At 38.2% G+C, this 27,877-nt stretch overlaps 1 protein-coding gene across 1 annotated transcript; it reads left to right on the top strand.

Annotated features, from left to right (window-relative positions):
- The first annotated feature begins 1,711 nt into the window (after window positions 1-1,711).
- On the top strand, window positions 1,712-27,312 carry SUGT1 (SGT1 assembly cochaperone of MIS12 kinetochore complex). The gene is made up of 13 exons (XM_021530802.4): window positions 1,712-1,816; window positions 1,897-1,942; window positions 5,381-5,471; window positions 6,139-6,208; window positions 6,525-6,595; window positions 10,611-10,664; window positions 12,379-12,395; window positions 13,359-13,393; window positions 13,809-13,905; window positions 14,888-14,995; window positions 24,609-24,699; window positions 25,977-26,158; window positions 26,782-27,312. Exons 1-13 carry the CDS (start codon window positions 1,785-1,787, stop codon window positions 26,881-26,883), a joined length of 996 nt encoding a protein of 331 aa, XP_021386477.1. The 5' UTR covers window positions 1,712-1,784; the 3' UTR covers window positions 26,884-27,312.
- Window positions 27,313-27,877: the final 565 nt, after the last annotated feature.

The following is a 27,877-nucleotide window of genomic DNA, read 5'->3' as shown; positions in this document are numbered from 1 at the left end:
CAGTGCCTCACCCAATTTACAGGAAGGCTGGTCATACCCACACCAGTGGTTGTTTATCTGACAGCACTCCCTGCAGCTAGGGAGTGCTGGCAATATTTTCAGGAATGTGGATAAGCTTTGTGGAAGCATATCTGGTAATAGTCCTCACTCCGAGGGCTGTGTTAGATTGACAGAAGCACTGGAGAGGGAGGCTAATTTTTTAAATCAAACTACAACATAGGGATGTTTTCCTTTCATAGTTCTAGAAAATCTGAAGTGGTAATGCTTGACTGACATAAGTGGTTTTAGATACAGGGACATTGCTTTGGTGTTTACTGGAAATGTGGGGGGAAAGAAATTAAGATTACAGCTTCACCAATAAAACTTCATGCCATAGATGCAGCTATTACACATGGAAAATGATTTGTCAGTTTAGTTTTTGTCAGTTGGAGAAGTGGTGGAAATCTCCAGCAGCAATAATATGTCTCCAGCAGCGGACTGTTGTGTAACACACAGTAAATGGAAATCACTCCCTCCCCATATCCCTTGGGCTCTGGTGTGCCAGCCGGGTGGATCTGTGCTTTGAACTCTCGTTGATATGGCAAAGGAAGGGAGAAGCTGGAGCAAATAATAAAATGAGAGCTCACATTGGGAGTTTGAGCAACCCCTCCCGTCACAGCTGCCTTTGTGCCTGTGGCAGCAGCCAAACAAAACATGACAGCTTAAGTCCCAGCCACCTCTGAGTCAGAAAATAAAAATTGAAGCCTTGGTTCTTGTCCACACATGTGTGAAGCCACAGAGGGAAAAAAGGCACTAGTTTATTTTTGAGGCACACAGAAGGAAATGCCATCTGGAGGAGGTGGAGGAGGATGGAGGCCACAGGCTGTCTTTGTGAAGTCCTGTCCACCACCCTGTTGTCCTGAACATGGGCTGGGTGCCTGGTGCACAGCACCAGCTGACACACTGAGAGGTATTTCTAGTTTTTATTCTGATTTGCACAAAGTAGGGAGCTAGGTCATAACCCACAAAAGGCTGGTTCTCTGATTACTAAAACTTCACACTGGTTATAAATTTTAACAAACAAAGGCCTTCACTGGTTACAGATTTTATAACTTTTTTGTTAATTAATACTCTAACCTCTCTTGCTAGAGGTATTATAAACTGCACCAGTGGAGGTTTAGGTTGGATATTAGGAAGAATGAGGGCAAGTAGATACTGGAATGGGCTGCCCAGGGAGGAGGAGGTGGAGTCACCATCCCTGGAGGTGTTTAAGGAAATACTGGACTTGGCCTGGCTGTCACGGTGGTGTTCAGTCAGCGGCGGGACTCGATGATCATTTCCAGCCAAACGGACTCTGCGCTCTCTTGCAGTTCTTCCCTCCCTCTGCCCTGCTTTAGGAGGTGTCGGGGCGTCCCCACGTCCCACTGCCGCAGTGACCTTTCCGCAGCTCTGCCCAGCCTGCTGACAGCCAACTCCTCTGGTGATTGTGCTCCCTTTTCCTTTAACACCACCCATCAGCCACGCCTACGATGCTCACAACGCAACTGCGCAACTACTCAACCATCCCTGCTACAGCTACCGGTTAACAACCGGAAAAAAAATTGCAGGCTTCGATACAAATCCTCGGCAGCTCGGAGCCCGAGGCGCCGTCTCCCCGGCGGCAGGCAGGGGGCGCTGCGCGGCGGGCGGGGCGGGGCGCGCGCGGCCGCTCCCGCGCCTCCCGGCAGCCCGCGCGCGCGGCCTGGCGCGGTGCGAGCGGCGCGGGCCCGGGGCGGCTCCAGAAGTTTCGGGGGGCGACGGGCGGCATGGAGGAGGCGGCGGCAGCGGCCCCGCCGCGGTGAGCGCCCTCCTCCGCCCTGCCTCCCCCGCGGCCCCGCCGCCCGCCCGCCCGCTGACGGCGCTGTGTTTCCTTGGCAGGTTCTCGGACGCGGACGTCGACCGGGACCCGGGGGTGGCGGCGCAGGTGAGGGCCGGGCCGGGCCGGGCCGGGTCCCTCGGGGGTCCCTCGGGGGTCCCTCGGGGGTCCCTCGGGAACCCGGCTCAGGTGAGGTCGGGCTGCAGGGGAGCCCGGCGCAGACCTGGCACAGTGCTCGTGTTGCCTGTGTGGCAAAGAAGGGGTTGGGGGGGAAAGCAAAACAAACCAACTTTCTCTTCCGTGTAGGTAGATGATAGCTCACACAACTACATCCGTTAAGATTTGTGGGTATAAAACCCCAAGTTTATTGAAGAGAAGTTTTTCATCTTAGTTTTTATTTTGCCCTGGTCTACTTTATTCCACTCCCTACATTTTGTGGGCATCACGACTGATCTTCCATTCATCTGCATAGAAAATAATTTTTATGTAGTGGGAACGATCTCTCACTGAAACACCCTCCCCACGGACGTGGTAGAGTCCCCATCACTGGAGGTTTTCAAGACTCGAATAGGCGGGTTGCTAGATACTCTAATCTAGGCAGGCTTTCCCATGAAAGGTTAGATGAGATGATCCTTTGAGGTCCCTTCCAACCTGGCCTGTTCTATGTCTTCATCACTTAGTATGTTTTAATGTGTTTTCTAAGATAATTTTTACTTAGATGGTTGATGAGAAGACAGAGCTGGAGGGTGGCTAAGTATTTCTATTTAACTACTTGGGAGGGGAGAGGATGTAAATTGTTAGTACTGCTTGAAGAGAGTGGGTGGTAGAACCATTAAATGATACTTAATTATCTTTCCACAAAGAAAATGGTGAAGCTAAATTTTTCACTACTTTAGGGTTTGGGCTGTAACTTGTAGAAGTTTTTCAAAAGATAAATGACATTTAAAAACCAATTTGGAATAGCCAAATCTATATGGCACAACAAAAATAATTAAAGATCTAAAAAATGGTGTGAATTTCACATTTTGTAGTTTAAAAAAAAAAAACCAAAGCAAAACATGAGGGAACAAACTAAAACTCCCTGACACCAGGTCTTCAGAAGTATTAAGGAATACTGTTACAATGTGGTTTTGTATTTTTTCCTGGATTAACATAGTTGTTTTGCTTTTCTAGCTTCTATTTCAGTTCTTTGTGCATTCAGTGCTTCAGAACATTATGTAACCCATTCTATAGGCATTATTTAATACCTGACACAGTAATACTCGTGTCAGTTGTTAGGCCTTGTTTTCAAATCCCTGGATTGAGTAGGCAGATTGTGCTTGGTGGTCTCTGAACTGGTAAATGCCACAGCTCAGAGCAGCATTTTCCTGACTTAGAAAATTTCCAGGTGCTACACTGTTCTGCATGGTCTTATGTGTGATCTTTATGTTCATGTGCTTAATATTTCTAATCTGGGGGATGATTGTGTAGACATGGTGCTATGTAATTTCTTTCATACCTGGCTGGGCTTCTGTCCAGTTGGCCTAGCATTTCTGCGCTGTGTCCTTGGGATTCTTCTTGATTGCTTTAATTCCTGGAGGTTGTGCTTTGTGCTTTGGCTTTCTGTACTTGGATCTGATGCAATTGAAAGATCATCATCTATCTTCTAATACTTTCTGAATGATAAAGATGTGAAATCATGTATGACTTCTTATTTTAAACTGAAAATGTAAGCTAGTACGTGGAGACAGAAGGTGCCTTTAATTCAGGCAAACTCTTTACCAAATTTTTCAGTGTGTTTAGAAACAGATCTGCAATTTGGTCACATGGTAAGGGCCTTTAGAGTCAAAATATGCAGAAAGCACATACTTGAGTGTGAGGACAAAGTCTAAGCTTGTTCTGAGTAACTGTTGCTGATGTCCATAGTCTGGAGTTCCCAGTGCTAGTCCAGTATGACTTGGCTTCTCAAATAGCTTACAGGAGTTACTTTCTCTATGTGTCTGGATGAGATATGGTAACCTACTGATAAAAAGCACACAAAGAGAGAAGTTTTACACTGTTGAAAATGCTTGGCATTGCTTTACTTTCCTGGGGTGAGGGTTAGTTTTGTAGGAAGATCCATTTATGTGTTGCTGACTCTAATCAGTGCATCCGTCATCAGCATAAATCGCAGGAAATAATGTTTGGGGGGGAGAGGTGATCTGTCAAAGCAGTGCCTCTGCACCTGAATATGCCTGTGATGTTCAGTATCAGAGTCAGGCCCTGCTTGGTGCTTCACCTCTCAGCATAATATGAACCAATTTTAATATGTGCATTGCCTCACATCCCTGCCATGTGGAATACCTGTAGCCATGAGTATTTCCATAATGACAGCTGCTTTTGAATGACTTTAAATCTCAGGAAGGCATCAGTAAAAGTGGATCAAGTTACTGCTGCCTACTGCCTGCCCCTTTCTCAGAGACCCCCCAAGGATCTAGATTTATGTGCTGTACCTCTATAGAGGTGTGTGTATGTTACACAGTTAGAACTCGTGCCACTGCTAGAAGCTGTTCTGGCCACATAAGTCCTTGGTGGCATAAACACTTTATGTGACATCTGCTAGAAAAATACACTGGTCTGAATTAGAGCTAAGGCAAGTCCTACTTCCCTTCTTTTTTCCCTGTCTTGGTGGGATAGAGTTTTGGCAGCTGTGCTGTACAAATATTTATGCAGGTTTAAAGCTTGTATCTTAGCTATGTTCATGCTTACTAGATTCCAGGTAGAAGTCTTGAGTAGAAGTCAGCTTATCAAACAGAATTACTGTACTGTAGCAGTGTAGTGTAGTTGCTTTTGGAAGACTGGTTTCTAGCAAAGGGAAGAACTTCTCTCACCAGTAAGCAGAGAATTGGAAATGCTCTTTTCAGCTGTGTGCTTCAAGTTGCTGTGGTTTTACTCTGTGGCCAAACCCATTAACTTTTCTCAGAGAGAGCAATGTGTTGTTATTTCAATCCATATATCCTGTGATTCTCTTTACAAAGGACTACTTTATGCTTATTTTCATTGTTCAATAATACCTCCTCTGAACCCTGTGCTCCATAAACCTTTTGTTCTTCTGCTTTTGTGCTCAGCATAAATTGAAACAAGCTCATATGCACTGTAGTATGTGTTACTTGGTATTTCATAGCATCTTATCTCCACACAGCTGTTCTGACACACTGTGCATTGACTTCCAAATTGCTAATACTGCACTGCTCTCTCAAAACCAGCAGACCTGTGTACAAGTATGCTGAGAATTGTAGGAAGGTTTTTGGAACAGAGAGGATCATCTGTGTTAAACTTCATGTTTAGAGCATTTGAAATCCCATTTCCTTCACAGTAAGAATCAGTCTCTTGAATTTGGTGTAATTGGCAGGTTCCTTGTACTTCAGGCTCTGATGTTTAGCTTTGTGCTAGGGAGCTAAGCAACAGGTAAACAGAAATGCCAGTTAGGGTTTTATCTCCTGAAATGTCTCTTAGTTGACAGTTTGATGCTGTGTTTTTATGAGGATTTCTGAAGTACTATTTCATTTTTTTAATGTGTGTTTACAGGAACTGACAACAGCTTTGGAAAAGAATCCAGATGATGCTGAATGTTACTGTCAACGAGCTTATGCTCATATTCTTCTACAGAAATATGCTGGTAACATCTTCAGTCTAAGAGTCCTTTTACAAGTGTATCATAACACATGTTTTACAGGAGATGTCTTCAATCTGCAGCCAAATACAGTAACGAGAGAGTGTGTTTTTTATTAATATGCTGGTTTTGGTGGTTGTACATAATCTTGTCATTTTTAGACTGTTTTGTTACAGCAAAACTTTCAGTGAAATGTTTCCTAGAGTCCCAGCTTTCTGTTTGATTCCAGTCTAGTATTATCTTGGCAGCTTTATATAAGTAGACTTCTTAGGCAGATTTTGAGATTTTTTGCATCATGTCTTCCATCGTTGTGTTCTTGGTTGAGACTGAATCTTGTCATGGTAGGAATGTGATAAGTGAATAATGTCTGGGAAAAAGACTGAATAAGATCTGGTTTATTTTTTCTTTCTGGTAAAAATCAAACAAAGAGAATTACACTTCAGATCTAAGCAGAGTGTTTTGCTGAATGGAAGTCATGCCGTATCTTACATAAGAGCTCTGCAGCTCTGTGAGGGATTTACTTGTGGCTAGACTTAATTCAGGCAGTGTGATTTGAGTGCAAGTTAAGAAAGATAACATAGTTCATCCTAGAAAAATTTCACTGCTTAAAGACTTGACAGTTCACTGCTTTTTGTAACATTATGTTTCTCAACTTTAAACTGATTTTCAACAGATGCAGTTGCAGATGCAAAAAAGTCTCTAGAACTCAACCCAAATAATGCTGTAGCGCTCCTTAGGAAAGGGTATGTATTATTTATGGTACTTTGGGAATATTGTGCTAATCTCTAGGTCAATACTAGGGTTTGGATTATGGTTCTGTGCAAACTTTACAACATTGAGAATGAATAAATTTAAAGCCATGATGCTTGCAACCCATTTGTAATATAGCCATTTAGTTTGGGGTGATTATCCTAATGCCCTTGCCATTTCAAAAACACACCTTTTGGGTAATTTAAATTCTTACACATCATTTTAACCAGTACAGTGTGTTGTCTATGGAATGTGGACTACACTGAAAAGTAATTACTGTTTTCTTGTATTTTTCTTTATTTGTGTCAGGTTAGGTGAATATCATATCAAAAACTATGCATCTGCTTTAGAGTCTTTCAGAGAGGGACAGAGGCTGGACAGTAAGTATTAAAGTTTCTTGCGTGTTATTCCTTATGTTAAAATAATGAGTAATGTGTTAGATTAAAATGGAGACCAAAGTTTTTTTTTAAAGGCTAATGTATTGGGTCCCTAACATCAGCTGTCTGACTTTTGAGAACCTTTCAGCAATCACTGCATGAAAGTGTTAAACTGTTTAAAAATGTGTATCAAAGTTCTTAGCAATTAGTAGCTGATTTTCTTGATAAATGTTTTCCTGCTTCCTTGGGGTCTTGAAGATAAATAGTAGCAATATTGTAGTGTTAAGTGTCATAGAAGAATTTTTCAGTAGAATAGGCTCTTTGCATGTAGTTGGAATTTCTTCTTAAACATTTTGAGCACTGTTTAGAGAGAATGTGCAACTTGGTGGGTATTCAAACTGACAAAGTTACCTCACATTACATAACTTACAGTTTACTTGTTTACCTGTCAAGTTTACCTTACATTACATACCATTAATTGCAGAAGCATATTTATTATATCTGTCTTTTTGTCTTACAGTGTATTTGCTTTCTGGCTGGACTTGGGTACTTTTTATTTTGGGAACACTAGAACTTTTTTAAAACCTGACTTTATTCAATAAGCAGGAAAGGAGTAGTTTAAAACAGAAAGCTTTGGTAGAACACATGGGGAAGCACAAAACAAAACCATTGCAAGATGGTTGTGACCCCTTTCTCTTCCAAACAGTAAGAAAAGATGGTTAAAAAAAGCTCCTTGAAAGGTTATGCAGAGCAAAGTGTGCTAATCTGAAAAGAATTGTCATGGTCTCAGACCTGTTCAGTTTGTTGTCTTATCTGTAATAGTAGTGGCTGGGACATGTAGGCTTAGCAAAAATATACTTACTTTGCATCTCCCAAATAAATTATCTAATCCTCTAATTTAAAAGTGGAGTTTCATGGAAGTGTAAACTTATGCTTAATTCTAAGTGATCATGCTCCTTATTACTCTTCTGCTTGTTTAGCCTCTTCTTTCAGTGCATTAAGTCTGCAGAAACCTACTCTTTTTAAAGTCTTTCTTTCTGGATGAATAGGTTGAAATGGCCCAACAGAGGGTCTAAGTGCTGAAGCCATCAAAAGTGAAGTGGCAGAGCAGTGTTGGGCCAGTGGTAGAAGGGAGATGTGGTGAAGTTGCGACAACTCACAGCTGTCAGTTTAGGCTGCCCTTGAACAGGAGTTGAAAATAAGAAGTTTCATGCTGCTCTTTCTGTATTGGTAATTTGGATAACTAGGTGGTCTCCATTAATTTCAAAGTAGAGAGACAGGTTTGTCTTTTCATTCTGGTCTCTGTTTTGTAACTTTCCATCAAAGGAAGAGATTCCTTCCGCTGACCTGTGTTGCTTTCCTTACTTGGTAGGTAACTTCTGTACTCCAAGCTCATCACTGCTGAATTTAATTGAATGTCTAATCTGTATTTTTCATACTCTAGTCCCACCCCAGGCAGCCAATATCAATTTGAGGTTTTTCATGTGCATGGATAACCTGACATTGTATTGATGTCGTAGAGTACAACACAGAGCTGCAGATAACATTTTAGACAAGCCAGTGAATACCAGACTAATTCAGAATTTTCTCACTCAGAATCCCTGAAATACTGCACATTTTCCTGTGTTGAGGTGCTTCATTTCTACCTGTTTGAATTTAATTTACTGTTGTTTTGCTGTTTACTTAGTTGAAGAGTTTCTGAAGCTTCCTAGCACTTCCTGATTACTCTCTTATCTGGAGATACTTTCTGTTGTGCTTCCTCTCTCTCATTGCAAAATTCTATAGCCTGCTGTGAGATGAGGAGTCTCTTGGAGGCTTTTTTTTAAATTACAGACTTAGTTCATTCTCTTTCATATATTACCTAATTTGCTGGCACATTTGTGTCAGTAACAGAGTTTACTCTTGTGGAATGTTTTCTGGATCCCAGGTGAAAACAATTGTGAGCATAGGCATTTTTGCAACACAATTAACTTCCAGTTAAATGCAGCTAATGTAAAATGAACAAAGCACAGTGAGAAAATTTGCAACATAGGCGAAGCAGGTGATGAAGAGAGACTTCGGCTGCTGCTGCCTTGGGAAGAACTGCTGTGGTGGGGAATTCTTTGCTGGCAAAGCTGGTTTCTGTGCCACACGAGTGGGCAGAAGTACATGAATACAAATTTCTGTTCTTTGCTAATGTAAGGGCTGTTTTAAAGCTCAATCTGGAATGCTGGCACAGATGAGCTTCCTACTTGTGTCATCGCTGGTAGGACTGACAGGCCCAGGGTACCACAGCAACCTTCCCATTACCCACCTACGAGGATATCAAAGTAGGATTTACTGTGATGAGCTATGGAATGTGCAATGATTCTTTTTTTTTTTATGAAATAACATTAGAAAGCAATACTCCTTTCATTTAACCATGTGATGCATGGAGATTTTTGCAGTTCCTGTTGCCTTAGCTGAAGTACGAATGTAATCTGGTACTCTTCAGTATGCTATGTGGATTTAGGACAATTATTCTCAAATTTTTTTGTTTTTTTTTTTGTTGTGACCACTGAATTAATTTAGTAAAGCTGGAATGTGGCAAGTTTTTAAAGAAATTGTATTCTAAGAGTTAGTAGATTTTGGTCAGTGAAGACCCAGGAAGGTTTTCTGAACTACAGTTTCTATTATAAATAAGTTATTTGGGAGGATAATACAATTTTAGAGAATAAAATTAATTTGCCTCAAATTATAAAATGTACCAGGATGCAGGGAAAGGGTGTGATCTTCTATAAAAATAGAGACGCTAACTCTGGACTCTTCTTTTTAGGTTTGTACTGCATAGCAATCTAGTCATAGGCCATGGTTAAAGAGAGAATTCCTCACCTGCTGATGAGGGAGGCTGGATCAGTGGAGGTTTTGCTTAAACTGCAGAGCTTGGAAGTCTTTTTAGGTTGCAGTTTGAAATTTTGAAAGTATTGATTAATTTAGGTTTCAGGGATGCTCTGGAATTCATATAATTATGTGCTCTGACCAAAGTAAATACTAATTTTGAACTTGCATGTGTTTTCTTGGGGCTTTTTACTATTGTTTTCTAAGTATCTCCAAGACTGAAGATTCCACAGTCTCTTTGGGCAGCCTGCTTCAGGGATTGCCCATTCTTTTGGTAAAAAATTTAAATAACTCTTAAGTTGTCAGGTCAGGTGGCAGAAGAAAAGTGGAGGTGAAATGGCTGGGGGAGTGGGGTAGCAATTTTATTATCTAAGGTGTGCCTCAGAATTGATGTACATTTTATATTTTTGAGGGTTGAGGTACATTGTATAGCTGCAGGGGAGTGTTGTGCGTGTCTGCTGGGAACTTGTGTTGAGCTTCTTCATGTCCTTTGCCTCATAGTTAACAATGTGAATTCACTTGTAAAACGAGAAACTTCAGCTATTCATAGTAGTCGGCTAGTATTGTTGCTACTTTTTTACTTTCTTCACAGTGAAGGATTTTTTGGGAATATTGTTGAAATAAGGTGGTTGCTCTGTTGTTACACTATCACCTTTTTAGCTATTTTCCAGTGGGTTCATTTCTATCTGGGAGGCTTGCTTCTGGGAGAGAATACTTGATGTTTGTCAAAAGCTGCACAACTTGGGGTTGTCCACACAACAGACCATCGTCTCTGGAGAGGAAGCGTGTGACTGTTTGAAAAAGTAATTTAAAGAAAAATGGTAAAATGTCTAAAACTGTACTTCTTGCTTTCTAAACAGCTACATAGGAGTTGAACAGACTGGAAAGGAATAGCAGATTTCTGTCAGACAAAATCTAGTCTCCTACAGATTAATTAGAATTTAATGAAATATAGCACATAGTGGAGTTGTACAAAAATACTTAAAGCCTAAGTGAGATGACAGAGTTTACAAGAATGTTATAGGAAATAACACCTTTTTTAGTAAATTGATACAAGTTTGGGATGGATTTGTTCCAGTTGGCAACTGAGAGGACTTTTTCTTCATGCAATGCATGTAATGCTTGAAAGAGTTTTAATATTACTGTGTTTGATCTCTTCTAGATGTAGATGATACCTTTACTATTTGGATTAAAAGATGTGAAGAAACACTAAATGGTAAGAAAAGACGTGTTTACTTAGTGAGGGATTTGATATGCTCTGTGCTTGGAAGCTGTGTTACGTTTTTCAAAGATTTACTGTTTTCCTCTTATTTAGAACAAAATACTTAGTTCTAAAAGAAAAATCTTTTTTAGAAGTCATATTTTTCTATGACTTGTTTCTCTTGCAGTAAACACCCTTACCACTATATGCTTCATTCAGATTTATAGGAAGATTTATATTGGGATTTTAGTGTAATAATTAGCTGTGCCAGGAGAGTACCTATGTAAGGATCAGACAATCATAATTAATTTTAACTTACTTTCATACACAACTGTGAACTAATTTTAACTGTAGAAGTGTGTGTCAGCTTGCTATCTAAAGCCTACATCAAAATAAGTTTTCAAGTCTTGCAGAAGATAAAGTTGGAAAGAGGTAGAAATTTGGAGATTCTGTTCCTTGATTCCATGTGGAAAGTACCACAGGTGCTAATGGCTGTTCTGGTGACCTACCCATGGTAGTCACTGAGTGAGTGTAAGCACAGTTTCCTTTCATACCTTCCTACAGACAGCCAACCCTGACAATTAACTCATCCAGAGAGTTTAGGCTGCCTGGGAATTTTGATGAAGGAGAACAGAGCAGAATAACTCATAGTTTTTTTCCTCCGCCTGTTGTGACTTTCCCTCCTCTCTGCTGCACACTGGAGAATGGGACAGTAGAACAAGTTTGTGTCAATGTATTGACTAAAAACCATATAGAGGAGAACCCTTTTGTGTTGTATAGTGATGAAAAGACTTCTGCTTTGTGAGACATTTTTTGCTTGGTTTAATTCTATTTGGAGGAATTAGGTAAGTGATTGGCATGCATGGTCTTTTTTGCAAAGAGTTACTTTGGGCAACAGTTTCTTCTGAAAGAGGTTATAATACATATTTTTATTTAATGTCGTATTTATATTTTTCAGTGTTTTGTTTTATCTTGTATATTCATTGTCTTGTCTTTCTTGAACCATTTTCTTAATTTTCTGATACACTGGCAAAACAAAATAAACAAACCAATAAAGGCAATAACTCTGATTTCTTCAGCTTAATATTTTTTTCTTTTTGTTAGTGTGTATTATAAAGAAACAAAGGGAAAGTTTGTTTCTTTCCAAACATATTTGATCTGAAATACTTTATTAAAAAATACTTAGAGGGGATACTGAGCTATAGCTTAGATGCAAGTACTACAGTATATTTAGTGTCATGTGAGTGAATTTCTCTGCCAAATTTCCATCTCATTCCCCAGTGGGGTTTCTCTAGCATGAGATAAAAATGTGATGAGAGCTTTATGCTATTCCTGGGGATGGATGGATGATAAACCTAGTGCAGACTCCCAGAAAGTGATTTTTTTAAACTTTTGTTTCCTGTGATGTTAATTTCATTAAAAAAGTCTTGTATCCATTTCAGGTAAGCAAGAGAATGTAATGGAAAGATTGTTGATTCAGTAAATCAGAACGTGCTTTACATCAGAGTTGTTGGTTTGCAGAAGTTGCTGGTTGAAATCTGATTAAAATGTAGAGGGTTGGGATAGCAAAATAACGGAGGTAGAACTGACGTGTTTCTACCTCCTCTGCTGTTGAGACTGGAGTGAATGCAGGATGTCTGGAGTAACTGAAGCAAGCTAGGGTAAAATTGTGCCTTTTAAGTTCAATGTGTCTTTTTTCTGAAAATGCAATTTTTTTTCCCCCCCCCAGCATCACAGACTGATTTGGTAAGATGTTTTCCTTAATGTGTTTACTATTCTGACTTTTTTGTTATGCTATTATATATTTTCTGCTTCAGTGGCTTCACTTCCAAGCTTTAAAAAGAATCTTTCATATTGCATGCAGTATTTAACTTTTCTTCTGAACATGAGTGCTTTGGAGACCAAGGCTACAAAATTTGAATCCTGAAAACTTTTAGGAATGCTTAACAAATCTGGCAATTACTGTGCATTCATTGAGGTAAAATTTAACTTTCTGTCTCGCAGTCTGCAGCCTAATTTACAAATTAACCAGTTGTGGTTAGTTGTGTTGTCACTACTAATTTGATTGGAACTGTTAGGAAGTAACTTTTTTTCATTTTCCCCAGAAGATTGCAAGTGGTTTGTCTAGACATTTTTTCTGTTATAATCTGCTCAACTCTGTTTCCTTTTTTTTTTTTTTAAATTGGAAGTCTTCATAAGAAATCTTGAAATTGACTTCTCCTTCTGTTTTTTTCTTCTTTGGGCAAAAAAAAAAAAAAATGGGGGGGAGGGAGGGCTTTGCATTGGATATTCTGCTCCCTCTTTTATGTTCAAAAGTTGAACCTTGAGTTTTCAGACCTATTTCAGGTTTCCTTCGTGGTTTATAGATCAGCAGCATAGTCACTGGATGTTTTCCAGGTATACCTCTTATCCAGGAAGAAATCAGTTTAAGTTGAACTTAATTGCTATTTATAAAATACATTCAAGTTACAGATTAACACATTTAATGTAAATTGAAAATTTTAAATGTGTAATCTGCCATAAATGAGTAAACAGTGAAGAGTTTCACCTGTAAGTTAATGTTCATACATAAATCAAGGAAGGGGAGCAGCTGGAATCAAGAAAAGGGGAGCAATTGGTGAAGATTATTTGTGCCTTGAAAAGTACTTCATGGTATATTTTCACTTACATTGATGTAACTTTCTTTCCAATGGAATGTGCTTCAACTAGAACACGCAGCAGCAGCCTCTGCCACCAAAGATCAAGTAAGTTGACTTTAGCTTTACTGTGAAATTTAAAGTAATTGGCATATCTACACTTTGGCTTGGGAATTGGAGAAGCAGGATAATGACTGTAGGAGGTTTTTTTGCAGTAATTTCAGAAATGTGGCAGTCCAAGTGAAGTGTTTCTCGGTGCCATCATTTTTGTTTAGTCTGAATGGTATTCTCAGGAGGTTAAAGCTAACTAGGAGAGAGGGGAATAGGATCAGCATTCCAGCTTCTATTTTCTCATTCTCGTGCTGAGCTTAATTCAAAGCCTCTTCCGTTGTGCCTGGTATAGGTAATGCTTTTGAGATATATTGAAGATTCTGAATTAAGTGAATGGTTTAGGAAAGTGATCTAATTTTATATTCAATGTGATCTGAAAAATAAATTGTTCCTTTTTTTTTCTTTTTTAAAGATATGACTGGTACCAAACAGAATCTCAAGTAATAGTGACCATAATGATCAAGAATGCACAGAAGGATGATGTCAGTGTGCAGTTCTTGGAGAGAAAGGTGATTTGCTTTGGTTATTGATACTCATCCCTAAATTCCCTGAGATGCAGTACTCGGGCCAGTGAACATTATATGCTGCAGTACCACGAAGAGAACAGTCTGGGAGCTGTTCTGCCTGAGCTTCTCTTCTGTACAGTTGTGCTGCATGTGCATGTATGCTCAGTTAGCTGATTTGGGCTTGGTTGCCACAGCAGCGTCCATAGGACTTAAACACAAGCAGTATGAGGTGTGCATGCTGGGTTTTAGCTGCCTGTGTGGAGGGATGGGGAAAGCACTGATCTGGATTTAAACATTAGACTATACATGCATCTGCAGCAGGACTGGGCAGAAACAAGGTATTCTCAAAATAGGTATGAATTAGTAATATTTTGCTTTAGGACAGTTACAGAAATAGACTGAATATTGGTGGGTGTGTTTTTCTTCCTTCTGGCACCACTAAAATCGTGGCAGTAAAATATATTTTTAAGGAAATACAGTAATCCCTTTAATGAGGTACCATATGTTGTACCAATTAATTTCATGTTTAATTTAGCTGACAATATTGAAGAGTTGGGTTCTTATTCTCAGCTAACTTGGTATTTCATGAAATACCAGAAGTACTTGGTTATTATCTGCTTTAAGTTGTTGAAATAGTCTGAGCACTTGCTCTGTAGTTTGCTTGTGTTAGGAGAGAAGCTGCAGATTGTTTTTATGTTCCATTATTAATATGTTGATACTCTGTTTGTTGTATAATTCCTTCCCTAAAGACTTAAGATCCAGCTGACAGGATAGTAGGGGTTTTGAGTACATGTAGCAAGAACTGAAATCTTCTGTTCATTTTCTAGTGTTTAGAAACATGTTGTCCAATAATGCAGTAGTATAATGCCATGGTCTGAAATTATATTAATTTAATTACTTAATCTCTGTGTGAAATGACTGTCCTTTACTTGAAAATGGAGCTGCTGCTAAAGATGACCAGAGATATGTTTTCAACTTTTAATAGATGAATGCTTTGGTGAGACTTCCCTCAGGTGAAGACTTCAACTTAAAGCTTGATCTTCTTCATTCTATAGTGCCAGAGCAAAGTACATTTAAAGTGCTTTCAACAAAGGTAAGCTTCTTAAAATGTAAAGTTTCTTTCACTGTTGCCATCCTGAAGATGTTTCTGTTCTATTGTCTTATCTCTCTGAAACAGTCATAATATCTTGCTTTTCATGTAGAAATGTTTTTTCTTTCTTCAAGGTGCCTTTCAGCTGGTGGGAGACTTCCTAAACTTGTGCAAATATCAGAAATAGGAATATGATGGTTCTTACTGAAGTGCAAATGAAAGAGTTATGTTGACAATTCTTTCACTTGTTGCTAGAGAAAGAAGACTGTTATCTTCACTATTAAAATTCAGGTATTAGGAAATCATGATCACCCATTTACAAAAGTTTCAGGAGACAGTCTTGCCTGGTAAAGCATTGTTATCTTTGTGTGCCCAAGAAATAAAAGTAATTTTTGGAAGATATCATTGAAATTGTTCTCTACCCTTTCATAGCTTCTTGCTGGTGAAGGTTAACCATGTGATTAACTGTGGCTTTTCAAGATAGTGTATTCCAGACTTTCTTGGAAATAGTACATGCCTGGAGACACTTGAAAATGGCATGGTGTGAGAGAAGGCTTCTGTCTCAGCATTTTGCTTTTTTTATATTACAAATATAGAAAAACAAGAAGCGGTGGTCTGGCATAGCATTGCTTGTTGGCATAATGGATAGACAGACATACGTTTTGTCTTCAGAGCCAAGCCTGAATCCCCAGTGCTGGAATATGATGTTGATTCTTCTGTATTTCATCAGTGGCTCTGCAGAGCTTATGGAAATTGTCTTGTATACTCATATTCCATTTTACCTGTTCTATTCTCAGAAAGGTACCGATAATAATTCTTCCATCATTTCATGGAAGAGGGCCTTCAGGATGACATGAGAGGATTCCCACAGAAAGTTTGTCTTGTTTTTCCACTCCTTGTACAAAGAAACCTGGGCAGGTTGTGTGATTGAGCACTTTACTTATCCCCTCCACAGTGCAGGAATGTACATGGCTCAAAGTATGTAGAAATTCTGGTAGTCCATTAGTATTTGTATAGATTTGAGTGGAATGAGGACAGGCCTTGTCAGGAAGAGTAGCTGTGAAGTCCTGTTTTGTTTATGTTCTTACCTAGCTTGTGTTATGCTTTTAATTTTGTTTTGAAGTTTACCATTACTTTCTTAGGAAACATCTATATGAACTGACTATTGTGAAATTCACTTGACTTTATCTTTTCCACACTGCCATCTCTAGCCTGGGCTTGTCTCTGAAATAATCTCTAGTAGTCTGCTGCACAATTTACGTTGATGTTCCAAAACTGGGGTGGAAAGCTGTTATGTTCAGGCAGTGTCTGATCTGTAAATATTATGCATTTATTTTCAAATGTTATTGTTCCTAAATACTTGTGAGAGACTATTTTTGAAACAAAAGGGGTAACACAGAAGGTGTTCTAACCACAGAAGTCAGGGCTTCAGGCTTACTTTTGCAGAAACAAGTAGCATAAAGCTGCATTTGAGGGCATAGTGAAGGAATACTGTTTAAACCATGCCCCATCTGATTCTTGTTCTGACCACCAGATGGAGTCTGGAAGAAAAAAAAAGAATTAAAAGCAGCTCAATATCAAGTATGCAAAGACTTCTTTACAGGTTTAGAATATTTTTCTTAGAAAAATATGAAGCCGTTTAAGGGAATGATGCAGCCTTAGTGTTTGATTACCAGAAATTCAGGTTTTTTTTCTTAGCTTTGTATATACTTGGCTTTTATGAGCAGCATAGCAAATAGGCAGGTAGTACTTTAAGTAAATTAATCTTACTGATTAAAACTTCTCAAACCATTCACATATTATTTTGTACTATTTACATTAAGTCCTTTTGTAAGGACTTGGAGAGAGAGACATAATCTCATTATCAAGTTCAATTGATGAACTTGTTACTATGAAATCCTAAAGAAATTGAGTTTTCATGGGATAGATAAAAACAGATCTATTCCTGCAGATTATTAATTTTAGGTGAGAATAACTTGGTTTGTTTATACTGCTTTATTTTGTGCTCCTGCTTTGAATGTGTGAGCCATGTTGCCACTAGTGCCATGGTCATCACTGGGCAGCAAAGACTCTGGCCTTTCTTTTTCACTAAATGAGTAAATATATGAGGAAACAATGGAATGTATGAGCAGGCTGTGTGGTGAGTAGTTTGGGTCCGTGAACTTCGTACAACTAAAAAATTTAAGGGGATAGAGAATGAAACAGTAGAACTGGCAGAGAGTAGAAAATTCCTGTGTATTTCAGAGCTAAGAAGAACTGTAGAGGGTATTTTCAGTATTGCTTGAAATTCAGCATCACTTGATAGATGCAAAGGCATGAAGGTAAAGATTCAAATTCAGGAGAAAACAGCCTTTACTGTATTTGCAGAACTGAAAGTTACAAAGTGACTGCAAAGAGCAGACAGAACTCACAGACTCCTGAACTGGTTCTTTCAGCAAATGTTGACAGCTGTGAAAAAACACAATTGCTAACATGAGGGTTGTTTCTTTCCTAGCAAGGAAATTAAAATTATACCTTTGTATCAATCCATGTGTCAAGCTCTTGAGATACAAAGTCTGTTTGGGAAAAAACAGGACTAGCAAGTGTTACAGAGATAACATAGATGTTTTGAGCTGTTTCAATAGTTTCTGTGTGAGCAAAAATAAATTAGTGTTTGTCATCTGCAGACTTTGACTTCAAGCTGTGAACTAGAAGATGTAAACTATTTGATTCCAACTGAAGAACAGCATAATGTGTGGATGAAGTCCAGTTTTGAGATAAAAATTATAAATTTGTCTTCATGTGTCCTCTAGTATTTTATATTCTCCAATTGCCAACAGTTTTACAGATGATACAGGCTGCCTTTAATAGTGACTGTATTTATTATTGCCATACTTGAAGCCTTCTTTTTAACCTAACTAGAAAATTTACTTGCTGTTCAATAGATAACACTGCTGGGAAATTAAACTTTTGAGTTGACTATGGTTCCTGCTCACATTTAGTGGCAAGTTACTTAGATTTGTCTCTTGTTGTTTAGCATTTAATTCTGATGGCCTAAGGCCTCAGGTTAATGTTTGTGTTAGAAAATGCTGGATACCACTGAACTGAGCCCTTCTCTTGCAGGTACTGCTGTATTTGCATAGCATTTTGTACATTAACAGCACAGTTGATAGATCATAAATAGATTAATTGATGTGATCGATTGTACTCATCTGCCAGCGGTGTCCGACTGTAGCAATCTGATCAAGCAAAAAGTAACAGCCGCTCCTAAAAGTTGTGTAGAAATTTGTATCTTACAAATGGAATCTGAAAAGGAGTGTTGCATTCAGCGTTTCACAGGAGGAAGGCACCTTTAGTAGTGCTGCTTGTTTTTTTACTTCTTTCCAGAAGAGGGAGCCAAAATGTAAAGGCTGGACCAGGTTTGCTCTCTGCAGGTTGCCTGGGTGCAGTTATTCTGTGGCTCAGTGTGCAGACTGTCATCAAGCTCCCATCATAGAAAGAAAAAGGCATACAAATTTTAAATGAGTGACTAAATATGTTTAAGAAAAAACTAGTTAATCTGTATCTGTCCAGAAAATGTCAGGAAAGTAGAAATGTATAAATAGTGTAAGGATTTCTACTGTTACTAAATATGCACAATCACCCTCACTTGCTTTTCCCTCTTCTGCTCAGTCTGTCAGTCAGTGTATTTGAGATTCCAGGGGAATATTCTGCAATGTTCTTCTGGAAACTTGTGTAACATGAGCAGTTTCTGTAGGTCTTCTGATGAGTTCTGAGTAGTGCTTGGGATTTTCTTCTCCTCAGACTTAAAAGAGGAGAGTGAAGATGACTATGTGCTTTTAGTGCTTGTGCTTATGATCTTGAAGGAAACTTGAGGTAGTGCTTTCTGGTTTCCTCCCATCTACAGATAGACTGAGAACAATTACCGTTAGTTTTCAGTTTGTAGTGCTTTGGGCTTTTTGCAGGCAGTGACTTGCAGCAGTGTAGAGCCATTTGAAAAAGTGGTAAAATGTGTTTTCTTTACCCCAGAACTGTCCTTTAATTAGAGATCAAAGTTGTGCTGCAGACTGGGGAGGTGTTAGAAAGCTTCAGCCTCTTTTACAGTTGACGTTTGTTGCTTAACAGAGATGTCTGAGGGAGAAGCACACTCTCAGCAGCTTCATGCCAAGAATATGGTTGTGTGCATCGGTGGAATGCTGTTTTTTTTCCTTGAACCAATATTTTGATTTGCAAATGCTGAAATAACCTGTGAAGCTAACTGGAACTGATGCCTGTTGCTGAATGTAAGGGAAAAGGCAAAGAGTGGAACTGTTTCACACACTCTTGGACTGTCAGAGTCTTTATTCAGAGGCAAATGTACACAAATAGATAAACAGAGGAACATAGCTATTTTAACTGAAGTTGGGTCTTACCATTGCAGTCTAGTCCTTAAAAGATACTTTCCTGTTTAGGTACTTGCATTAAATTGCTTGTAGGGACTTGAATGCAGACTTGGCTGCACTTGAGTACTTGTTTTCACTGTAAGAGTTTCATGCGGATTGATATCTCCCATGTATATTCTTGAGCATTTTCTGTATATTATAAACTAATATTTAAGATGACTGGATAATTGTCTGAAATTTCTGGCATCTTTTAGGCAGGGTTAGTTGGAGCAGTTTCTTGGATAGACCACATAGAAACCTTCACTGTAATTGGTGCAATATTTACTTATTGAACAGTAAGTTTGATTTTATTCTTTTCCTTCTGTATGAATGAAGATGGATTTGAGACAGATTTAAACTTGGTAATACTCTAAGAACTATTATTTTATACACGCATATAAGTCAGTGCCCATGCTTTATATAGATGCATAAAAGATAACAATGCATAAGGGGGTTTATCTGTCTTGAGAACCATTGGAATAATGATGGTTTACATGGAGAATAAAGTGACAAATAGCTTTAGAATACCAACATGATCTCTGTTGCTAGCTTACCCTCTAAAATTCAAAAATTTTGTGCTGGCTAGGTAATATCACTAAGCGGTAACTTGAACCTTTTTCCCCCAGTTCCTGATAGTACATAGCTGGCAAAGAAACCAGATAAACCCCTTCTTTGTTGCAGTATACTTCCTACAGAATAAATTTCTTAATTATCATTTGTATGTGATAATGCTGTAGAATTATTTTCATGTTAATATATTTTGTTTAAAGTTATGGATCAAAAATCTTGGAATTTAGACTACAAGCAATATATAAAAGGTCTTGGAATAATTAGGACAACAAAACTGTAGGCATATGTGCTTTTAAGAGGCACATTTGAGTAGTTCTTACATTTTTAGAAGACTGTTCTATTTTATCCTGTGAAATTCATGAGATGATCACAGAAGGACAACTCTAAATACTTGCAATTTATGACTCGGAGAAGGCAGTCAGTAGTTCAGTAAATAACAAAGTAGTTGATTAGAAACACTCAATTCCTGTTTTCAGGTGTATGATACAGCAGAACACCAGAACTAAAAAGGGTATTTTTGGTATGTCTTAAAATTAATGGCTGGATTGTTGTTTAAGCTTTGCCAGTTCTGACCAGAGCTTGACAGAAATTTGCCAGTGATAAATGATCTTGCCCTTACTATGGACTGTAAAGTATAAAACACAGTAAAAATTAGTTAAAAAACCCAAAACCCCTTGCAGTTTGTCACTGTACACCAGAATCTCCTTTTAGGGTGGAAGATAAAAATTCTTCCCCTTTTAATGTATCTCAGGCTGACACTGCCTGTCCCAGAATGTAAGCTCAAGTGAAATCAAGCATTGGAGGTTTCAACTTTTTAGCAATAAGTATCTACCTAGAAAATAAATGTTGGAGAACTAGTTATGATCTTTACCAAAGGGGAGGAATTATTTCTTAAAACTGGATTAAATGCTCTTTTATTCCAGTCATTGTAAAATAAGGTGGTGGTGGTTTATTTTTATGCTATCAATTAAATGGTTCAGAATAGGTTTTGAGAGTAACTATGATATCTTTTCTGATAGCTAGCATTTGGATTAAACCCCAAACAAACATGTCCAAATCTCTGACAGGCTTTAAAAAAATGATTATTTTATGACCAGGAAACTGAGTAGAAATTTACCAGTGTCCTTTCACTGTGGATGGTGCTTTTTCTAGACAATAAATCCCTCTTTTGACCTTCTTCTCAGAGGGGTAGGTTTCTCTCAATATGGTATTTCAAACAAGTAGTGCATGAATTACTCTCAAAATTCCATGTGTCTTTTAATTTTTGCTTTGCTCTCTTTGAATCCAAACCACAAGGGACTTTAAAGAGAAAGTGTATTATATCTGCATTGGAATATTTTACAGATCTGGAGTGCCATGTCGCTTTATAGACTTACCAGTGCGAGAAAGGCACTGATGTAGTGAAGCGAGGCCTAGCAGAGGGCTGCCAAGATGGTCAGGTGGCTGCACGGCTTGAGCTACAAGGAGAAGCTGAGGAATTAGGCTTGTCCTTAGCACTTAATTTGCAGTTAAATTTTCCTGTCTTATATACTGAAGTTGGCACAAGGCACACAGGCATACGTTTTACAAAATATAAATGTTGAATCAAAGTAGTTGGCAAGCGTTGATGTATTTCTCTTGCCCAAGTGATTTTTTTTCAAAGGAGAGGAAAAAGCTAACAGTACTTTTTTGCTAGATATGACACAAATGTCTGTGCTGATGTGTTACTTTTCTGTGTGATAGCTATCAGTATCTGTATTAAAACCTTCATTAAAATGCATTTGTTGCCATTTGTGCATGTAATTGGAACTCAGGAAGTTGTTCCTTCTTAGATCAAATAGAGCTCTCAAGTTGAAGAAACATGCGCCTTCACAAGCAGAACTTTATAGCTTTATATTTTCGGAAAATGTGCTTGTATAATGGTATGAAGTTAATGATTTCCCTAGCTTTGCTCCTGCCTGCCACTTCGCCTAATGAGTAACTTCAATTGAAGTGGATGTAGTAGACAGAGTAGAAGTTTAATCATGTCAGAAATACATTCTGTCTCAGTTCTTCAGCTGTGTGCACTTCCAGCTTGGTAGAGTTGAAATGATTTAGAGTTAAGAAATCTGCATCTTACACTGGGAATTAGTTTGTGTCATTGTCTTCTCCTTAAGGATGTTTATTGTGCAGCACTGGTTTAGGGACAGTTTTAGAGAGGAAAATGTAGGGGCTAGCAGATTAGAAAAGGAGAAGGGGGATTACTGGAACAGCAAAACTAAAGTTCTTCCTTATTTTCTTCTTTATATGCATGGGCAGAGTACTGTGATTAATAGTCAAAGGACTATTACCCAGTAGTCTTTATAAGGACTTGTTGAGGATTGTATTCTAAGAAGAAAAAACTCCATATTTAGTAGCTCACATCAAGTATTATATTGCATTAGAAGTAATTTCTGGTGTGGATGAAATAATCTGTGTTTGAGATACTGGAAGGTATTGGTGGAAAGCCTGAAGTGTAAGGGAAAGAGGAGTTAGTGAAAGAAAAAACAGAGAAATTGAAGAGATATAGGGGAGAGCAGTTTCAGAAGCAAGCATCTGCTTCCCCCCACCCCCCCCACTAAAACATGTTGGGAGATGCATTAATAAGTAGACTATAAAATTGTAACATTAGAGCCTCAACTGAAAATCACAACTCAGTAGTCTCCTATAAGTCTCCTCAGGTTGAGAAGAGTTTATATAAGAAACAGAGCACAGAGTGATTTTAAATTAATACTGATATTTCACTTGTAACTAATTAGTTCCTTTGTAAGTAGCTAATTAAATGTTTGGCTCAGGAGATCCAAATCCACTGGGGAAACAAAACCTGCTAGTTCTACCACTTGTGGAACTACTTGATTGTCTTATATGTAGATACTCAAATATTTTTTGCTTCCTTAAGCTAATAACAGAGCATTAGATTTATGAGTGTAGGTGCTAAGAAATGAACTTTAAGGTTGCAGTTTTCAAAATGTTTTTGAAACAGCCCTGAATTCCCACAGTCCAGTGGAGGTAGCTTTACTGACTGCTTTTGGTTTACTGAAGAGTAATTCTTCTGCACAGTTTAACAGAAATCTCTGCATCCGTACAGATTGTAATATTAACCTGGAATACAGGCCTTTTTTAGGGATGGTAGGTTGGTCATCCAGACTAACAGCATTTTGATTTTATTTGCTTATTTTTCTTTCTGTGATGTTACTTTAAAAGTGGATATTCTGATGCCTAATTTGTGACTTGTGAAGTGGCTGAAAATATTGAAAAATCCAACAGATGCAGGGAGTGGGAAATCAAATACATGTCAATGTTGGATTTATAAGTTTACGGAAGCTCTTGCCTGCCTTGAAGGACATTTCATGCCTCGTACCTTAAACTTTTTATTGTTCTCTGTACATGCTAGTGGTGGAAAATAAGTACTTATTTTGGGAATTTGTAGCTTCCTGCAGGATAAAAAAATAAAAAGAAACATTTATAGCTGAACATTGTGATTGCAAACATGGAAGCATTGAAACTTTAGTGAGCTAATTTTTCATATTTTGCTAAGATACCTCAGTCTGTTGCTTACCAGTGATTGATTCAAAGAATGGATTAAGTAAAGTTCAAATTTCAGATCAACATAATGCTGTGCAATGAGCTTACTGTTCGAATCTAAGGTTAGCTTTTACAGTGGTGCCTTTGTTCCTGGGTCTGCAGGGATCCCCAGGTTGTAGTGGCTTTAGATGGAACTAAGAACTTGCTTTTGCTGAGCTGTTCATGAAAAAGGAAGCACTGAAGTTTAGCAAGCACTGATTTCAGATAATTAACAGCATCATATGAACTTTGTGACATCTCCTTACGTGAATAGGAGTGACGTTAGACAGTCCTTGTTTTGCAGATTTGTAACCCTGTAACCAAAGGAGAAGGTTAATTATGAAAAGAAACATTTCAGTGTGGTTGTCTAAAGGGATTATGTGAAGTTGTGAATAGGGCATCACATACTTCACTTAATTTTGTTTCTCCTGTGGTAATTACAACCACATCCATTTTTAATTGCCAGTTTTGTCAATGAATACTTGACAATTTTCTCCATAGCAGTGTTTGTTCATTGAACCAAATGAATACAGTTTCTGAATTTCTCCAGTGGGAAGATCTGCATAGTCCCAGGGTGTTTCTCTGGTTTGTGTAGTACACATCAAACATGTAATTTTTTAGTAAATGAAATATAAACTTAGATGAAGTTGGATTTCCTAGTCTTTCAAAACTGCTGCTTATTAGAGCTGACTGCCAAGAAAAGGATGCTTGAAAGGCAATACTTTGGAGCCTGGCAGTGTAGAGACATTGGGACTGATCATTACCTTTGGAATGCCATAATTTACAAAAATAATCAAGTGAATAGTAAGCAAAAGAAAGTTAAGTAGTCCTAAACAAAAGGGTAGAAGTATGATAAAAAAGCTTCACAGGCACATTGGAGGTTGTTTGATGTGTGACTTGAACTCCAGTAGCTTTATCTTGTAAGGCAGGTAAATTTGGCTCTGATACAGGTAGGTTTCATAGAGGCTGTGCTTCTAAAACCAAATGTATGTATTTTCTTATGGCTACAGGATCCAACTACTTTGGAGCTGCTTGACAGATTTTTTGTATCTGGATTAATTTGTTCTTTGTCTTGTGTTTTGTAGGTTGAGATAAAGATGAAGAAGCCAGAGGCTGTAAGATGGGAGAAGCTGGAGGGCCAGGGAGATTCTCTTAAGTTAAAACAATTTACACCAGGTTTGTTCTCTGAACTGTTTAGTGTTCAATTGTTTATTTGTATTGAGTGAGTTACAGTTATTAATAATAGTTTTGCCTTAAATATTGTTTATAAAATCACAGCTTCATATTTGCAATGAAAAGCCTAATATTCTTGGTTTCACTGTCAAGAATTGATAGTCTGCAAGCCACTAGTGAAAAATAGGTAGGAAATTTAGTCATAGCTTCTGTTAATCTGTTGAATTGTTATGGGTGTATATATGCTTGTCATTCATTCTGCTTATCTGCTTGGTTCCCCATTTTGCAGTTCTGTATGTTAAGCGTGTGTTGTGGTTTAGGAATGGTACCTCCCAATTCAGTGCCCCACTGGAATTCTCCCAAAGGACACTGTCGAGGTCTCACTCTTCTTTTCCCTCCCCTTTCTCACTGTGGTGGGATAGAGTTGAGAAGTGGAGGCACAACAGGTGAAGGGTTGAGATAAAAAACAGTTTACTTGAAACAGCAATTAAATTAGAAAACAAACAGTAACAGCAACAACATTAATAACAAAAGGCTGCAAAAGAGAGAGTGATTTACATGCAGAATGCACCAGTGGACCCCCAATGGCTTCTCTCTCCCCAGCCTTTTTCTTGACTGGAAGCCCTGCTCTTCTTCTGGGATGACAGAGTCCCTTACTCCCACCCCAGCAATGATCTGCCCTGGTGTAGAGTATCCTCCTGGCCATGCCCAGAGAGCTTTAGGCCCCTCCCCTCACCAGTCCTGCAAAAAAATTAACTCTGTCCTGGCCAGACTCAGGACAGCAGTTGTTATGTTACATGATCTGTTGCCTAAGTAATTATTGTTTTCCTAAGTATTGGATTTCACTTGGAGACTAATACACTGGAGTTTTTCAATACAGATAAATATTCTGTCTTTCACAGAATTTGAATTTCCTCATGTATTGATTTCAGACTTTTTTTTTAATTTAGCTCAACTTATTCTATGGCTCTAGGCTGCTGTTTTGGTTTTTCTGTCAGCCAGTATCTCTTTTTGATATCAATTATCTATGTTGCTGTTTCCCAGCTTTTTTTGTGTGTTGGATAACAAAATTACATAACTCTGTTTACCTAAAAATAAACTTCTGCATTTCTTAGTTTCCTTTATTTTTGTTTCTGCAATGCTTATATCAGTTCAGAGGAGTCCATTTGCATTTTCATGTCCCATTATCATCTCTGATTCATTGGGTACATGAGTCTGTGTTCTTTGATGCTTTCAAAGTCATGAGAAAATGCTTAGTTAACTAACACTCCTGTTTTCAGATACCCAGCACTTATACCCATCATCGTCTCACTATACAAGGAACTGGGACAAACTGGTAGTTGAAATCAAAGAAGAGGAGAAAAATGAGAAGTTAGAAGGAGATGCTGCTTTAAATAAACTCTTCCAGCAAATCTATTCAGATGGTACAGATGAAGTAAAACGTGCCATGAACAAATCATTTGTAAGTCTTCATTCTTTTCTCTGAAGAAACATGTGACTTTTGCACACTGATATGATTTGCTAAACTTTGCGTATGTTGGGAGAAGCCTCTGTTACCAAAATTTTGGGTCTGTAAATGAATAAATTTTGGCCATGGTTTTGTTGGAGATACTAGTAGAACTACACTCATGTAAAGCTACAGTGCTGTACTCTGATGAATGTGACTCTTTAAGTCCAAGGTTGTGCTTTGTCACTGGTCTCTTCATTCCAATCAGTGTTATCAAAAGAAGTGAAGTTTGGCTCATGTAGAGCTTAAAGACTTGCCAGGGGGTGAAAGGATCAAATTTCTCTTGATTGCTGGAATCTAGTTTAGAATCTAGTTTAATTTGTAGCCATCATAGACAAGAACGTTACTGACTCTTTAAAAGCTTCTTGTTAATGAAGCAGCATCTCACTGTATCCAGTAGAGATAAAAATACTGCTGGGCTGGAGATGATGGAATGATGGCTCTGTCGAACTTTATTTCATAGGTACACAATTTTTGTGTAATCATTACTCTGATTATTTGAAGTTTGCTGTAGGAACTGTGGCTTTTATATTTCTAGAATTCTCAGTAAACTAAACAAGATCTCTCTCATATTGCAGATGGAGTCTGGTGGCACAGTTCTGAGCACCAACTGGTCTGATGTTGGTAAAAGGAAGGTAGAAGTAAATCCTCCTGATGATGTGGAATGGAAAAAATTCTAATCCTATTTCTGATCTTTACCATCTATGTGTTGCCATAGTCATGTACTGACCACTATGTATGGACATAGCATTCTTGGATTCAAAGCACTGAATGTTCCCTTGAAAACAGGAATTGTCTGTACATTTTGCGTGCTTTAGAAATTCCTTCATCTGCAGATCTTAAAGATATACTCAAGAATGGAACCCTATTTTTATCATTTGACTTAATTTCTGGGAATTGCGTCCATCAGTCCAAATTTTCTACCACCTTTATCAGCTCTCCTCTTTGGGATAGGGTGATCTCTAATGGCTGGTCAGGATTATTGCCTTACACCTGGTGTTTCTGTTCAATAACTTATTAGATCTTGGCAATTTTGGGTAAAAACACTTTTCACAACAGTGTTAAAATTGTTTGCTCCTTAACTCTGCTAAATAAAACTGTAAATACAACTTTTTCTATAAGGAAGCTGCTTTATTTTATTTTTAGTATTGTTTTTTGATAGGGGAATCACTTAAAGCATATAAGTAAGGATGTGAACTTACTGCTTCAAAAGAAAAGCTGGCATGTATAGAAGCAAAATGTGCATTCAGTGAAGAGGATGAGATTACTATTCTTGATGTAGACACAAAACACCACTTTGGAGTCCTTTCACCTCTGTGATAAGTTGAACTGTAGTCACAGTCATGGAAGATAGCAAATTTGTTGTGACTAGAAATTTTTACAGAAAAGTAGGTCCTGTTTACCTTCTAAATTCAAAATAAATTTACCTGGAATCAAAGCCAGCAAGCAGTTGTTTCAAATTACATAATTTCTGAATAATAGAAATTGTTTAAAGAACAACTTGTATGTCCTTAATTGTTTCCCTTAGTGCAGCTTTATTGTCATGATCAAATTGTAAATAACAATTGAGAAAAATAATGGAGAATCTATGTACTGTCTGTGCTTGTACTTCCTGAATACAAGTTTGCAGTGACCTGGAGATGCTCAAAAGCCATCTGGGTATGCTCCTGGGCA

The sequence above is a fragment of the Lonchura striata genome, chromosome 1, assembly GCF_050655825.1.
Source record: "Lonchura striata isolate lonStrDom1 chromosome 1, ASM5065582v1, whole genome shotgun sequence".
NCBI lineage: Eukaryota > Metazoa > Chordata > Aves > Passeriformes > Estrildidae > Lonchura > Lonchura striata.
Note: the sequence above shows the minus strand (reverse complement) of the source record. Positions and strands in the feature narration are given on the sequence as shown.